The following is a 17,458-nucleotide window of genomic DNA, read 5'->3' as shown; positions in this document are numbered from 1 at the left end:
CCAGTATGTGGGTTTGTAAAAAATTATTATTTCCGAAATAATTTATAGGATTTGTACTGCTTAGACTAGTTTGGACACCTGGGATGCTTTCTAAAAATATTGTTTTCTAGATTCTATCTAGTCTCAAAGTCTCCAGGGGTTTGAGGACTGGAAATTTACATTTTAAACAAGTTTCCAGATGATTCTTATATACAGTGATGTTTAAACCAGCAAATCTCAGAGTAACAGAAGAGTAGTAGTTTAAATATTAAGATAAAAGCAAGTAGGACTGTATTCTATTACTTTATTTCAAATCTGTTTTTTAATTGGGCACAAGATGAATAAAAGAAAATTAAAATCCCATTCAGTTCACTTCAGTCACTCAGTCGTGTCCGACTCTTTGCGACCGCATGAATCGCAGCACACCAGGCCTCCCTGTCCATCACCAACTCCTGGAGTTTACCCAAACTCATGTCCATCAAGTCAGTGATGCCATCCAGCCATCTCATCCTCTGTCATCCCCTTCTTCTCATGCCCCCAATCCCTCCCAGCATCAGGGTCTTTTCCAATGAGTCAACTCTTCGCATCAGGTGGCCAAAGTATTGGAGTTTCAGCTTCAGCATCAGTCCTTCCAATGAACACCCAGGATTGACCTCCTTTAGGATGGACTGGTTGGCTCTCCTTGCAGTCCAAGAGACTCTCAAGAGTCTTCTCCAACACCATAGTTCAAAAGCATCAATTCTTCGGCACTCAGCTTTCTTCATTCCAACTCTCACATCCATACATGACCACTGGAAAAACCATAGCCTTGACTAGATGGACCTTTGTTGGCAAAGTAATGTCTCTGCTTTTTAATATGCTACCTAGGAGAAGGCAGTGGCACCCCACTCCAGTACTCTTGCCTGGAAAATCTCATGGACGGAGGAGCCTGGTAGGCTGCAGTCCATGGGATCGCTACGAGTCGGACATGACTGAGCGACTTCACTTTCACTTTTCACTTTCATGCATTGGAGAAGGAAATGGCAGCCCACTCCAGTGTTCTTGCCTGGAGAATCCCAGGGACGAGGGAGCCTAGTGGGCTGCCATCTATGGGGTCGCACAGAGTCGGACACGACTGAATCGACTTAGCAGCAGCAGCAGCAGGTTGGTCATAACTTTCCTTCCAAGGAGTAAGTGTCTTTTAATTTCATGGCTGCAATCACCATCTGCAGTGATTTTGGAGCCCCCCAAAATAAAGTCTGACACTGTTTCGCCATCTATTTCCCATGAAGTGATGGGACCAGATGCCATGATCCTAGTTTTCTGAATGTTGAGCTTTAAGCCAACTTTTTCACTCTCTACTTTCACTTTCATCAAGAGACTTTTTAGTTCCTCTTCACTTTCTGCCATAAGGGTGGTGTCATCTGTATATCTGAGGTTATTGATATTTCTCCCAGCAATCTTAATTCCAGCTTGTGCTTCCTCCAGCCCAGCGTTTCTCATGATGTACTCTGCATAGAAGTTAAATAAGCAGGGTGACAGTATACAGCCTTGACGTACTCCTTTTCCTATTTGGAACCAGTCTGTTGTTCCATGTCCAGTTCTAACTGTTGCTTCCTGACCTGCATATAGGTTTCTCAAGAAGCAGGTCAGGTGGTCTGGTATTCCCATCTCTTTCAGAATTTTGCACAGTTTATTGTGATCCACACAGTCAAAGGCTTTGGCATAGTCAATAAAGCAGACATAGATGTTTCTGGAATTCTCTTAATTCTAAGAAAAAGTGAGTTAAACTATAATAAAAAATTGTAGAAGGATATGCTTTGTTGATTAGATGACAATAAGAAACCATTAGAATGAGACATTTACAGTAAGAATGACCTTAGGAAACTTGTAGAACAACTTTCTTACAGATGAGAAAATTGAGACTCAGAAAAACTGAATTAATAGCCAAACAGTCCAGACTGGACACATGGCTCCCATTTTGCCTCTGCTGTTTCCATCACTACACCATCACTTGTCTATAAATATTCCTGTGATTTTTATCATATTTTTAATTTCATACAGGCTTAAGTGATAGTAATATTTGGGAATCTTTTTATTTTCCAAAAAATGAAATAGAAAAATACAAAGAGTGAGAATCCTTCCAAAAATCCTGAACCCAAACCAATGTAATCAGTAATCTATTTCTTCTTTAAAAACATTAACATGGTATTTTCTTTCATATTACTTTGACATACTTGGGCTACTCATAGTGACCACACATATTTGTGGTAGACCGAGGCTTCCCTGGTGGCTCAGTGGTAAAGAATCCGCCTGCCAGTGCAGGAGACGCAGGAGACCTGGGTTCAATCCCTGGGTTGTAAAGATCCCTTGGAGGAGGAAATGGCAACCCACTCCAGTATGCTTGCTTGGAAAATCCCATGGACAGAGGAGTCTAGCCCATGGGGTTGCAAAGAGTCCACCATGACTTAGCTACTGAGCACCCACGTGCATGCACATGGTATCAGTGTTCAGAATTACCTGTTCCCAACACTGCTGGTGATGACTCACCATGGTTCCAATAGGATGAGTAGCCTTCTTGCCCAATGACTGAGCTGGGTCACATGACTTTCTTTGACCAACACAATATGAAGACTTGATGAGCACTATTCACACTTAAGGGACTTCCCAGGTGGCACTAGTAGTAAAGAACCCACCTGCCAATGCAGGAGACATAAAAAAATGTGGATCTGATCCCTGGATCTGGAAGATCCCCTGGAGGAGGGCATTGCAACCCACTTCAGTATTCTTGCCGGGAGAATCCATGGACAGAGGAGCCTAGTGGCTACAGTCCGTTGAGTCACAAAGAGTCGGACATGACCAAAACTATTTAGCACACACGCACACATACACACTTAAACACTTTGGGATGCATTTCTTGTTGCTGCCAATTCTCCTGCATCAGTGGCCCCTGCCACTGCAAGGGTATATCCCAAATGAGCCCTTCTCTTTCAGCCTGGGTCCTGGTGAGGCAGACCTGAGCCGGAACCACACCTTGAAGGACAGCCACAGCAACCAATCCAGAGAAGCCCACTTGCCACGAGTGAGAAATAGATGTTACTGAAAGCCACTGACATTTTGAGATTGTTATTCATTGTAACCTGATAAAGCTAGCACACAAATGCTTCCATATCCAGAGCAAAAATCTGGTACCTGAAGCAGAAAAATATCAAAAGTTTTGAGGTTCCCAAGCCCCAAATCTTTGTTATAAAAAATGTGTAAATATCTTATCAATGTGCCTGTGATATATTAGTGATAGAATGATCTTACATAGTTTAGCTGTCAGTATATGAATAGGTACATATTTCAGTTATGGTCATTTGTGTCTAGAAAATAGGTGTAATGAATCTACATGACAATTTCATAATATAAAATTGCACCAACATGCAGAGAGGAAATGTCACAATTTATCTGGGGATATAACTTTCAGAGTCCATGGAAATATAAGGAAATATTTTTTTAAAATTATAATCTCATGGCCAGTGTTGGTTTCACAGTAGAAGAAACAACTTGCTTCTCTTATGAGTTTTTTTCAAAGTTTTTCTTCTTAATATTCTTCATTCTCCTACCGATTACTGAATATCAGCTCAGACAAAATATTTTTGAATTTTATTCTTTCAGTGTATTCAGTGGCAGGGAAAATTTTCATAGAGTTTGAAGGACCACTTGATTACAGATAATATTAATATCACCTCTGGGAAAAAGCTAGCAATAGGTGTATTTTGCCTATCAGTGTTTAATAATATCATCCGGTGGTGGTGTGAACTGAAGCCAGTTCACAGTGTGCGAATCTCATCCCAACTCAGCCTTGAAGGGCTTCACCTTGATAGCCTGAAATCAGTCACAGTGGGAGAGTTTAGAAGACAAAAATTGGAAAGCACTACAAATCAGGGCTTTTCCCCCCTCCACCAGAAAGTTGGTGTCTAAACACTTATCAGTGTACCAATAGGGTTATAAATTCAACTTCTTTAACATTTCATATTTTAATGTTCAAAGCATTAATAAAATAGACATTCTAATTTGATTTATGGGGTAAGGATTTGAAGCTACAGAATTACAATGGGAGCTAGTGGCTTTTTATAGTCTTCCCTGGCGGCCTCAGTGGTAAAGAATCTGCCTGCCATTGCAGGAGATGTGGGCTCAATCCCAGGGTCAGGAAGACACCCTGGAGGAGGAAATGGCAACCCACTCCAGTATTCTTGCCTGGAGAATTTCATAGACAGAGGAGCATGGCTACAGTCCACAGGGTCACAGAGAGTCAGACATGACTTAGTGACTGAACAGCACCACCACCAGTGGCTTGGTACAGAGGTTGAGAAGAACAGAAGGCAGTGAGGAGAGAGCACCAGGAGAGCTGCTCCACTGACTCGAGACAGAAAATTGGTGCGCCCAGCATAAGACATGGGACCCTTGATTTTGACAAGGAGTGCCCACAGATGGGAAGTCAGAAGATACTCTGGAAGACAGAAGCTGAACAGTCATTCAATAGTCTACAAGTTTTTCTACTTTCTGGGCAGATACACAGGGCCAGATACTGCTGACAAATAGTAAGAGTAACGTATGCTGAAAACACAGTTAAAGGTCTTTCAACTTTAGAAATATTTCTGATTATAAAAATGTATACCTATTTATTTTAGACTTTATTGGGTATGATTATCTTTAAGACTTTTAAACAAGTTAGCAGGGCTTCAACACTCTCAGTTCTTTATTTGAGGTGTCTGTCAGCAAAAAATCTCTCGAGTAAGAACAACTGTATGCCAGAATGTGTGTTAGTATTAACAGTTTTCTAGCTTTTGTTGTAATCTTAGCATCAATTTATAAATATTCTGTAGAACACATTGCTGAAATATAACTTCCTACTTTAAAAAGGTTTATAAGAGAAATTAAACACACATTTATTTGTGAGATTGAAATAAATACATGTATATATAGGTAACTAACATGTAATACTACTACTACTAAGTCACTTCAGTTGTGTCCAACTCTGGGCGACCCCAGAGATGGCAGCCCACCAGGCTCCCCCGTCCCTGGGATTCTCCAGGCAAGAACACTGGAATGGGTTGCCATTTCCTTCTCCAATTCATGAATAGGGTTCATGTAAAAGTATCTATTAGGGAAGAAATGGTTCTCATAATAAATTACTACCTTCCTTTATTTGAAGACTTTAGCAAAACAGATGACAGTAGTAAATGCTCTTACTATACCTTTAAAAATATATTATATATAAATATTTTAAAAATAGTCACTGATAAAGTTAACCTAAAATTTCTAGTTTTTTCTGTTACTACACAGTTGATTATTAGAATAGTTTATGGGCTAGTATAACATACAAATTAACTTGACAGTGAAATTCTATTGCGATTCAATGTTATTAATACTGAAATAAATATTAAAAATAATCAGATGCTGCAGCAGTTCCTTTATGCATTTCCAATGGGTAGACCATGATTCATATTTCACAGAATTTTAGGATACCAATGGTAAACACATATTCTGAAAATCTAATATATGAATAAAAATTGAGTTAGAAATTATGGGCCAAAGTATAAAGTAATCATGCTCAGAATTTTTTTTTAATTTATATCATCAAAGTATTAGTCAACTTCCTAATCTTCTTAAATAAAAATTAAAAATATTTTTCATAGAAACAAATTACAATGCATAATCTTTAGCAAATAATTAAAAATTACTGTAGTGAATACTTTTGATACTATACTATATTATGCTGCTTAGCAGCATTTTCCAAACTGTGCTCTAAGAAATTAAAGTTTCCAAGAAATGTTTACAGGTATTCCCTGGAAAATTGGCAATCACTACAAATCTCCACTCTATCTCACCTTTATCATGTCCATTATATAGAAGAGGTTCTAAAGTTCAGCAGTAAAGAAACCTAACTTTGTTGAATTCATTGTATCCCATACTTATTCACCATAAAATTTCTTCTTGGCACATAACCATTTTTGAAAATTACTTTGTTTTTATACACATTCTGCAAACCTGCCCCACCCCTAATCTTTGCCTAGCACACATATCAAAATAGTTTTGTTGTCAATATATACTGTTGACTAAATGGATGGATGAATGTGTTTTATCTCATGACATTTATTCCAGTCTAGCTCACTAGAAGTAGCTTGGGTGTGACTAAAGACTGTGGAACAGCTTAGGAGCTAACTATACATCCATGGAGTTCTCTAGGCCAGAGTACTGGAGTGGGTAGCCTTTCCCTTCTTTAGGGGATCTTCCCAACCCAGGGATCAAACCCAGGTCTCCTGCATTGCAGGCAAATTCTTTACCAGTTAAGCCACAAGAGAAGCCCAAGAATACCGGAGTGAGTAGCCTATCCCTTCTCTAGCAGATCTTCCCGAGCCAGGAATTGAACCAGGGTCTCCTGCATTGCAGGTGAATTCTTTACCAACTGAGCTACCAGTGTCAATACATACCGTTGACTAAGTGGATGGATGAATGTGTTTTATCTCATGACATTTATTCCAGTCTAGCTCACTAGAAGTAGCTTGGGTGTGACTAAAGACTGTGGAACAGCTTAGGAGCTAACTATACATCCATGGAGTTCTCTAGGCCAGAGTACTGGAGTGGGTAGCCTTTCCCTTCTTTAGGGGATCTTCCCAACCCAGGGATCAAACCCAGGTCTCCTGCATTGCAGGCAAATTCTTTACCAGTTAAGCCACAAGAGAAGCCCAAGAATACCGGAGTGAGTAGCCTATCCCTTCTCTAGCAGATCTTCCCGAGCCAGGAATTGAACCAGGGTCTCCTGCATTGCAGGTGAATTCTTTACCAACTGAGCTACCAGTGTCAATACATACCGTTGACTAAGTGGATGGATGAATGTGTTTTATCTTGACATTTATTCCAGTCTAGCTCACTAGAAGTAGTTTGGGTGTGACTAAAAACTGTGGAACAACTTAGGAGCTAACTGGTAGGGAAGTACTTGGCTTCTACAAAAAGCATGTACCACAGTACACAATACTTTATAACTAAAAGTAGGCAAACACTATATTAAACTAATAACAATACCAAACAATACAAAACTAATAAATTAAACAAACTGCAAGTGAATAACTCTTATTTGGGGTAACTACTGAGAAAGTATAAAGGAAAAGTAAATAACAGTGTGACTGCAGTTTACAGTTTAATTGCAGACTCATGTAATTTTACAGTTTACAATATGCACCCGAGCCAATGGCATTTCATAGCATAAGGATGGATTGCTACCGTTCAGCACATAGATGATAGCTTATCTTCCAGGCTTATTCTCGTCTAATTTCATAGAAACTGTGACACAAACCTATTTACCCAAACCTTCCATTATATTCAGCAGTGTCCTGAAATGATCAGTTTTGAAAGTGAGCTAATGAGATACTCAAGCTTATCTTATTATTCTAAAGTACAGAATAATATGAACAATAAAAATCATTAGGCATTGAACAGAATTTTTATACAAATAAAATTTTAAACATCTCAGTCAGTTGTCTGTACAGATTTCTCATTTGTAACAGAGCTTTTTTTTTTTTCCTTTGGTGTAATCTATATAACTTATCTGATCATATGACTGTTTTGCTTTAAAATTTTTCCTTAAAAATTTTACAGCTAAGACTGCACTAATCTACTTTACCAAATACATTGATAAAAATCTTCCTTCATCTGAAAATGTCTATTTTAACATAATAGCCTTTTTCCTTTCAAAATCAAATCAACCATTAATTGTATTCATATGCACAAAAATTTAAGCCAAAAATTTAGACTTATAAACAAAAATATTAAAGACACTCTGCTCTGCCAAAGGAAAAATCTTGGCCTCTATCCACATTCATAAAGCAATATATAAAATATACATAATAAATCATCTCTGATTAATTTATCTCTTCCCTTTTGACTTGCAGCTGTAGGTGCCAATCACCTCATTTGCTTATTGACATTAATGTACTGCTAGAGAACTGGGCTACACGTATAAAACCAGAGCTGCTAGAATAGTGTTTTGGCAATAGATAACAATCTGTTAGGGGTCACTGACAAAATTTTTGGAGTAACTTAAAAAAAGAGTTATTCTGAAGTATCAATATTAAATGTGCTAAATGGAGAACTAAGATGCAACACTGATAAATGGCTTTGAAAAGTACTGTCAGTAATAGGCATCCTTTAATACCTTAAAGCAAAAAAGCATCCTTTAATACCTTTAAGTAAAAAATGAAAATCCAGAAAATTCACTAATAATATACATGGTACGTAATTTTTACTTACTTTCTTGGTTAGTATTTTTACACTTGCAAATTATGAGTTTTCAGTTTCTAAGTTAATTCCTAGGGAAACGCTAAAAAATAAAAACAATTCTGCCAAGAAATCAGTTTTGCTTTGCTACATATTGGCTCACAATTAATCACTCAAAAGGAAAGGAAGAATTTTAACTGCCTAAACATTTTGCTGCATATTGTTTATTTTTATACAAGCAATTTAAATTGAGAGGATCCTTTAATTATGCTCCCAGAGTCAGGGAGATATCTTTGTCTATTAAGAGCCACCAGGAAGGTCATTTGTCTTACCAAAATTCTAAGATAAATAATAATAAAAAATTTAAAAAGTCAGTTGACAATGCTAGCACTAATGGGTCATCAGGCTTTAAACTTTAATGGATAATCTACATATTCACTTTTATTAAGGGAACCCTTGTACACTGTTGGTAGGAATATAAATTGGTATGGCCTTTATGAAAACAATATGGCGGTTTCTCAAAAAAGTAAAAACAGAAATACCACAGCATCCAGCAATCCCATTTCTAAGAATCTGCACTTCCACATTCATTTCAGCATTATTCACACATTCACAGAAGCCAAGATAGGGAAGCAACCTAAATGTCTGTTAAGAGATGAATTAATAAAAAAATGTGGTGCATCTATGTGTAAAATAGAATATTATTCAGCCTTAAAAAAGAAATCCTGCTATCTACAACAAGGATGAAACTGGAGGACATTGTGCTAAGTGAAACAAGACAGAGAAAAAAATACTACATGATCTCACTTCTATGTGAAATCTAAAATAGTCAAATTCATAGAAACAGAGAATATAATAGTGGTTACCAGGGACTTAGGAGGAAGAAATGGGGAGATGTTGGTGAAAAAGTACAAAGTTTCAGTTAAGCATAGTAAGTTCTGGAGCCTTAATGTACAACAGTGTGACTAGAGTTACCAATACTTCGCTGTATACTTAAAATTCGCTAATAGGGTGGATCTTATTGTCACCACCAAAAAAAAAGTGTTAACTATCTGAATAGGAGAATATATTAAGTAGCTTGAATGTGGTGATTTTTTTCACAATGTATATCAAATTAACAAATTGTATACCTTAAAATATATACCATTCTTAATTGTCAAATATACCTCAACAAAAAATATCTCAATCAAAAGATCCAAAATTCTTGTCATGACAGAAGTTTTATTTTCTCTAAGTCAGCAAAATGGCTTTCCTGGTCTCTCAGCTGGTAAAGAATCTGCCTGCAACAAAGGAAACCCTGGTTTGATTCCTGGGTCAGGAAGATACCCTGGAGAAGGGAATGGCTACCCACCCCAGTATTCTGGCATGGAGAATTCCATGGACTGTATAGTCGATGGGGTCACAAAGAATCAGACGCAACTGAGCTACTTTCACTTAGCTTAGTTTAGCTTAAGTTAGCAAAATACTGTTCTTAATTCTAAAATCTAAATGGTAAAATGAAAAAGATAAAAGCTGAGAACAGGTTTGATTCTGATTTATAAAATTAGGAATGGGCAAAGCTGCACTAACTGATTTCAGAATCTCCTCCTAAAGGGGTCAAAAATTAGGCCCACAAGCCAAATTCAGACTGCAACTTAAAAATGTTTTTTACCATTTCCATTAGAAAAAAGCTAATAATAAACATATCAAAAGAAGAATTATATTTTGTGACACATGAAAATTACATGAAATTCAACTTTAAGTGTCCAGAAATACAGTTTTATTGGAATGTTACTACACGTATTCACTTATCAATGGTGGCTTCCAGACTATAAAGGCAGAGTTGAGTAGCAGCGACAGAGACCTACCTGATGCTCTCATCATTTTGCACTGCTGCTTGGCACATTATAAATCGTAGTGATACAGTTATTACTACCAACATTCTGAAAGCCACACGTATTGTCATTCCACAATATTTTAAAAGTTTTTATTACTAATGCATACCCATAAAGTTGGAACAACAAAACAGAAAAGTAAATTCAAGTGTCATGTATTTAAGGCACGGAGGAGTATGGATTATTTTGTTACCAAATTAGAGGGCAAAGCATTGTGTTTAAAATGCAGTGACACTGTAGCCACTCTGGAAGACTATTACATACATGGGAATTACCATACTACGCACTCACCACAATAGTCTCAATTCATAGGAATGCAATGGCCAGAAAAATTAGAAAATTTAAAACAAGGTATCTTATCACAGCAGAATGTCTGCAATAATTAAAAAATGAAAATAAAGCTGCAAAGTAAGTTTGTAAGTGGCTCATTTGTTAGCCAAGCAAGGAAAGCCTTTTACTAATGGTGAGTTAATTAAATTGTTTTTGATTCATCAGCTGAAGAAATGTGTCCAAAGTAAACCTGCTTAAGACTAATAAATTAGCCTTTTGGACCAAAGAATTGAGAACACTGGGAACAACATCATTAGTCAATACAAAACCAAAGCAAATGATTCTGAGTGGTTCTCCTTGGCTCTTGACATGTCAACAGATGTTACTGATACTGCCAAGTTATCATTATTTATTTGATGAGTCAATGCCAAGGTTGAAGTGACTGAAGAGTTGGTTTCTATGAGTGGTCTGCATGGAACAATTACAGACAAGAATATTTTCTAGGAAGTTAAGAAAATATGAATTCAGTATAACCTAAAGTAGAATCAGAATAACCTAAAGCAGAAAACAAAAGGTTTAGTTGGTCAAATTTACAAAGCTTGTGAAAATGCAGTTTAAAACCTATAATTGTTTACTGTATTATTCATCAACAAGTACTTCATGAAATATATATGATTTAATATTGTGTTATTGTGCTACTGGAATAGCAATGTCAGTGGAAAACTTCATCTAACCATCATTAGTTCTGCTATTTTTCATCAGATAAAGAAGCTGAGTATCCTTATTTGTCCTCTCATACAACAGTTAGCTAAACAGTGGTAGTTTTATTGTGAGTTTTTGAGATCAGAGCTGATACTGAGATTTTTCTGAACTAGAAGAAATGCCCTCAACCACTATTACAGAATACTGAATGGCTTTGGAATTTAGCTTTTGTTGCAGGCTTGATAATGTTTTGTAAAGAATTCAACCAAAAATTCAAACAGTGCACAACAATATGACAATAGTTATTCCCACTATATTGGATTCACTGGGATTAAGGGAAAAATTCAGACTTAAGGAGAACTGTAGAGCAGTGTTTCTCAAAGCGTGGCTCTCAGAGCAGCAGGAGCTGCTGCTAAGTCGCTTCAGTCATGTCCGACTCTGTGTGACTCCATAGATGGCAGCCCACCAGGCTCTGCCATCCCTGGGATTCTCCAGGCAAGAACACTGGAGTGGGTTGCCATTTCCTTCTCCAATGCATGAAAGTGAAGTCTCTCAGTCATGTCCGACTCTTACTGACCCCATGGACTGCAGCCTACCAGGCTCTACCATCCATGGGATTTTCCAGGCAAGAGCAGCAAGAGCAGCAATGCGTAACTAGTATTATAAACGCAAATTCTACTGAATCAGAAGGCTTCCCAGGTGGCTCAGTGTTAAAGAATCTGCCAGACAACGCAGGAGATGTGGGTTTCATCCCTGGGTCAGGAAGATTTCCTGGAGAAGGAAATGGCAACACACTACAGTATTCTTGCCTGAGAAATCCCATGGGCAGAGAAGCCTTGCAGGCTACAGTCCGTGGGGTCACAAAGAGTCAGACACCACTTAGTGACTAAACAACAACAACTGAATCAGAAGCTCTGGAGGTGAAACCACCAAAAGAGTGCTTCTACATGAAACTTAATACAACAAAGTAATACTGATGACAACTAACACCGAATCCTAAAGTTAACACAGAGCTGCTTTATTACTTCCTGTGCTATGGAAAGGTAAGACAAATGACAGGAGCTCCATTCTCACATGAATTTGCAGCAGATGTATTTTCTGAGTTCCAACAGGAGGTCTGGCAGTGTTTTCTGGATCTCTGAATGTAAGTATAAAGAAAACACCTACTTGTCAAAATCTATTCAATTGTGCAATTGAGGAACTTCCACCTAAACTTCAATCAGGAAGTGAGTCGGGAAGTGAATAATCTGCAATGTAATATCCTGAAAGGAAAATATCAAGGGAAGAAAGAACCTAATGAAATTCTATTAATGCCTTCCAAGTGATAAATCTGCTCCATGAAAATCATATTCTCATGGATTAATGTATTTGGCAATCCTTATCTATATGAAAAGATATTTTCAAAGACAAAATATGTAAAATCTTACTGCAGATGAACATTAACAGATGAATATGTACAATCAATTTTTTTCTATTTTGATGACAGTAAATATTAACACTGAGTCCAAATAAGTGAAACGTTACCCTCCTCCAAAGTATTTCTTTCAGTTAGTAGAACTACAATACAGAAAACTTCAATTATTTTTATGTTTTGAATTCTGTCAATAAAAATTTTGTGGAAATTCATTTTCTCTTTAGTTACATATGTACTTACAAAATAATCTCAAGTTTTTGCCTCTTAGCCCACAGTATTCAGTCTCCAAGTCTGCCTGAAATACTGCCTGAAATATTCAGTATCCAGGTCTTTACAGAAAATGTTTGTCAACCTCTGCCCTAGAACCAGATGCCTCACCTGGACACTTTTAAAGCACAGACTGACCGTACAGTATCTAAGGCCAGATTGCTTGAGTGTGTATGCTTGGCTCTGCCAGTAGCAGCTATGGTCATGAGATAAGTTCTTTGATCTTTCTTTGTCTTAGTTTCCTCGCCTGTAAATGGGAGTAACCAATGATATCTATCATACAGGGTTATTATGAAGACTAAATGAGTTATAAATGCAATCCACAGGAAACAGTGCCTCACAGGAAGTATTAATTCAATGATAGCTGTTAGCTTAACAGAAAAGCACTACTTCACCCAGTTGGTAGTCAAATTATAAATCCCATCCTCCACTGGAAAAGACATTTAAGATGCTTACATACATTCCTGAGTGAAAAGCAAGTGCTTGAAGATAGTAATGGAGAATAAGCAAGCCCTTTTCTTACTGCCCTTTGCTTCTGCCATCAAACAGAAGATGTGGGGCGTATCAAAAGGACAGCAACTCTCATACAATGGTTTCTTATGTGGAGGAGACTGGATTACTATTTTAATATTTTAAATGTCACATACTACATTCTTTATATTCTATAAAAGAATAGGCACAGTACTACTTGTAATTTATAATTTTAAAATTTGACATATGGCTGAATTCAATAATATATTCTTATTCATTCAACAACTATTTACTGAATGCCTACTTTTTTTCCCACATGTATAAATTCACTAGCTTAAGAACTCTGGTAGGGGTAAAAATGCTTTCCTATACATACTATTGAGATTATCTTCAAAAATTTCCTAGAGATATATATTAACTATGCTAATTTTTAACCCAAATATGCTTCTTCTTAAATGACTACATCTTATAACAAGAAATTATAGAGTAGTGCTGTCCAACATGATAACCACTAGCCTCAGGGAACTACTGAACACTTGAAATGTGGCTAGTACAACCTAGGAATGGAATTTTTAATTAAATTCAAGTTAAATAAAACAGCCACATGTGGCTAGTGGCTGCTGTGTTGGACAGCAGAGTTCTATAGGATCACTCTAGGATGTGTGGATATTGGAAATTAACACTCTGCCCTGTGTGGGAAAATAAATTTTGTTACAGTAAACATTTAATATTAGTTTGGTATTTGGAACAGCCCTGCTTTTTCATTCCACAAAATATTTTCTGTCTACTTTCTTAGCAGCAGAACTAAATCAATTTACAATTAACAAAACAATGTTTCTTTTCTTTGTTTCCTCCACTATAGCTGGTTTCTGATTATTTAAGGTGCTGGGGCACAGAAAAAACAAATAAATAAAATCCACATATAATTCAGATGACTTAAACCTTTCCCTCTGGCAAATTTTTAAGGCATCTGCTGAGCAGTTGTAAAATTATTTCATTTAGGACCTCTTGTTCTTATCTTTGCCCATCTTTTTATACTCTTACTATCCAACAGTAAAATAGATAAATATATCAGAAAAGTGGAGAAACTAAAAACTTTCAACTTGAATAATTAGTACATCAACTTAAAAAATAACCTTAACAGATGAAAAATAAGATTCTTCTTTCAAACAACTCTGACAATTTTGTACATACCAAACAGAATACTGGCCAGGTCATAAGACTCATTATTAATAAGGCATCCTTACATGGAGGTGTGAAAAATTAATTTTATTTTTGCATAAATATCATGATACTTTATTGTCCAAAGTGCTCCTTTCAAAATAAGTTAAAATGTTTCCATATTACTTTTATCAAACATGTAGTTACTGACTAAAGCATTATACCACTGATTAACCAAAGATAAAAATAATATGAGCCACTCAAATATTCTTGAAGGAAAGTGCTTACATTATTTTGTGAAAACATTTGTTTAAATCATTGATGCAGTGATTTAAGGGACAATTCCACATTTTTCTTTAAAATCCACAAATGTCTTAATGGGACATTAAGACATGCCCACCATTATAAAAACTAAACAAAACCAACCCCAAAACAAAATCCTACAAAAGCACATTCATTTTATTACAGGACATGTATGAAGTCACTGGGTAAAGCTCTTTTTTATGAACACTTTCGGAAAGCTCGCACTGAGTTCCAGCACAGCTCTATTATCAATCTGAGAACAGAAGGACACATCAAGTAAGGAGAGATCTTTGCAGGATTCCAGGAGTTTTCTTAAGGATGCCGGACTTACCATTCTTGTTCCTGTTTAAAAACAATACAAAACAAAACATTACACAACATTTATATAATATCCTGATGAAGAGTTCCTTTTGCTAATTATTTAAAATACATTTAAAATAGCCTTTTAAAAATTAAAAACATTTCTTAAAAGACTTAATGTTGAAATTGTCCTGTAAAAAAATTTTTTCCAGCCAAGCTGGTCAATCTAGGACCTGAATTTCATCAATAACCTACCCATTTGATTTTCATTCCTACCTCCTACCCTTTCCAATCAGCTCCTCCAGACTTTCCTATTTCTGTTCACCCCAGTTCAAAACTGTTTGCACATCTCATTTTCCTGAACCCGTGGGTCAAATCAGGCCTCAATACTTACAATGATTCAACCTCTAATTCCATGCAGTGCAATTACTGAGCGACTACCCTGTAGAAACTTCTGTCTCAGGGCACTGGAGATACAAAGATGAGTAAGACATGTACCTGCCTTAAAGAACTCATTGACCAGAGTTGAAAGCAAATAAGTACAATACAACTTGGTAAGTTTTACAGTAAGTATAAGATGGCATGACTGGAAGACAAATGATGGCTGATGAGTACTATTTAGCTCATAATAAATTTGAAGTGATTATGGGGTATTCAGATGGAATATAAATCATATAAATCATGTAAAGCACCCGATACATGGCAGGTACTCAATATATACCAAATATGACTAGGCTCTAAGATGTCATGTGTAGTAACTACAGGTTTTCTAGAGAGGGAAAAAAAAAAACAACAACCCACAATGGTATTGCGTATACATTCGTGGGATGTGGATTAAAGTTTCTGAAACAGTAGTCTATGCCTTTTGCTCTGAGAAATCCTATCTCCTCCCCTTCCTGCCACAGACTCTAGAAGCTGTGACTATACTGCGATCCTGACTGTAACCAACCCTGTGACAAACCAATGCAGATCCTCCTGGGAATTCAGAATTGGGATTCAGTAAAGTCTCCAGTGCCCACTCAATCTCTTGAACTAAAGACATGGAAAACTGGGTCAGGATTGCTATATTTGGCCATGTGTACCCAGAGAAGCAGAGATGGCCAGCATGACAAAAGAAGAACAAAGCAAGACCAGAGGGAGATGCAGACACAGCGCCTAAGGCAGCAGAGGGAGGGCATGGGGGACGGGGGCCTCAGCAGGCAAGACAGGAGAAGGAAGGAAAAAGAGAAAAAGGTCCCTCGACTTTTGAGGGTTTTCAGTCCCTTCTGAGGTCTGACCACAGCCAGCTTCTACCCAAGGGATCTGAGATGGATACCTGTATCTTCATGATAATTGTCTTTTTCATATGCTTTAGTTGGTGGCTCAGACGGTAAAGAATCTGCCTGCGATGTGGGAGATTGGGTGGGGCAGATTCCCTGGAGAAGGGAATGGCTACCCACTCCAGTATTCATGCCTGGAGAATTCCATGGACAGAAGAGTCTGGTGGGCTACAGTCCAAGGGGTCACAAAGAGTCAGACACAACTGAGAGATTAACACTATACTGTAAGCTATCCTGATGGGGATTTCGTTATATAAGATCAGAAAACTTCACCGAAGCCTGTGAAGTTTTTCACCCAGGGTTGTGACCATTGTCTATTTGCCAGTCTTGGTCATTTGAATCTGAGTTTCCTGATAAACTGTTGTTGTTCAGTTACTAAGTCATGTCCAACTCTTTTGTGACCCCATGGACTGTAGCCCGCCAGACTCCTCTGTCCATCAGATTCCCCAGGCAAGAATACTGGAGTGGGTTGCCATTTCGTCCTCCAAGGGATCTTCTGGACCCAGGGATCAAACCTGTGTTTCCTGCATTGCAGCTTGGATTCTTTACCACTGAGCCACTAGGGAAGACTTTCCTGATAAATTCAGAGCTCCTAAAGCCCAAGAGAATTTCAGGGAAGGAAGTCAGAGACTGAACGTTTAACTGGGCTGGTGTCCCCTGTCGTATTCTTCCAGGGCACTCTCTGCTGTTGTTCTGTTGTCTCCTTAGGACACAGTCCTGTTTTCAGGCAGCTTGCTCTTTCAGGGCACTGAGTATCTCCAGTGTTGAGAACAAGGCCAAACAGTATATGCTCAATAGGTGTGTACTCAACAAAAGGATGAAGGGGTGCTGGCTAATTTCCCAATGCCATCGCCCTGGTGTAGACCCTCCTTAGATGGATTATTGCAGCCAATCTCTCTGATTTTGATCTCTTCCTTCTCCAAGTCACCTACTACTCACTTCCAGGTAAGGATTCCTAAAACATAGCTCTAAATACATCACTCATACCCCTAACTGAAGCCCAGTAAGAGCTCTTCCTTGTTTAATTTTGTGCAGATTCCTCATCCTGGTGTTCAAAACTCCCCATGTTACTCTCCATTATACCAACATTTTAGATCAAATAAGACTGCCTATTCTCTAAAGATAGTCTTGTGACTTCAACTCCTCTGCTTTTGCTT

At 37.6% G+C, this 17,458-nt stretch overlaps 1 protein-coding gene across 2 annotated transcripts in view; it reads right to left on the bottom strand.

Annotated features, from left to right (window-relative positions):
* Positions 1 to 14,466: 14,466 nt before the first annotated feature.
* Positions 14,467 to 17,458, bottom strand: part of FBXL4 (F-box and leucine rich repeat protein 4) — a 77,020-nt gene continuing 74,028 nt past the window's right edge. For both annotated transcript variants that reach the window (XM_086316379.1, XM_086316380.1), the window contains exon 9: positions 14,467 to 15,024. In XM_086316379.1, coding sequence (XP_086172505.1) covers positions 14,861 to 15,024 — 164 coding nt within the window. In that variant the 3' untranslated portion in view covers positions 14,467 to 14,860. The remainder of the gene's footprint in view (positions 15,025 to 17,458) is intronic.

This window comes from Bos grunniens, chromosome 9 (assembly GCF_055505025.1).
Source record: "Bos grunniens cultivar Pamir isolate PY7600 chromosome 9, Bosgru_T2T1.0, whole genome shotgun sequence".
Taxonomy (NCBI): Eukaryota; Metazoa; Chordata; class Mammalia; order Artiodactyla; family Bovidae; genus Bos; species Bos grunniens.
This window is presented reverse-complemented; position numbering and strand designations above follow the sequence as displayed.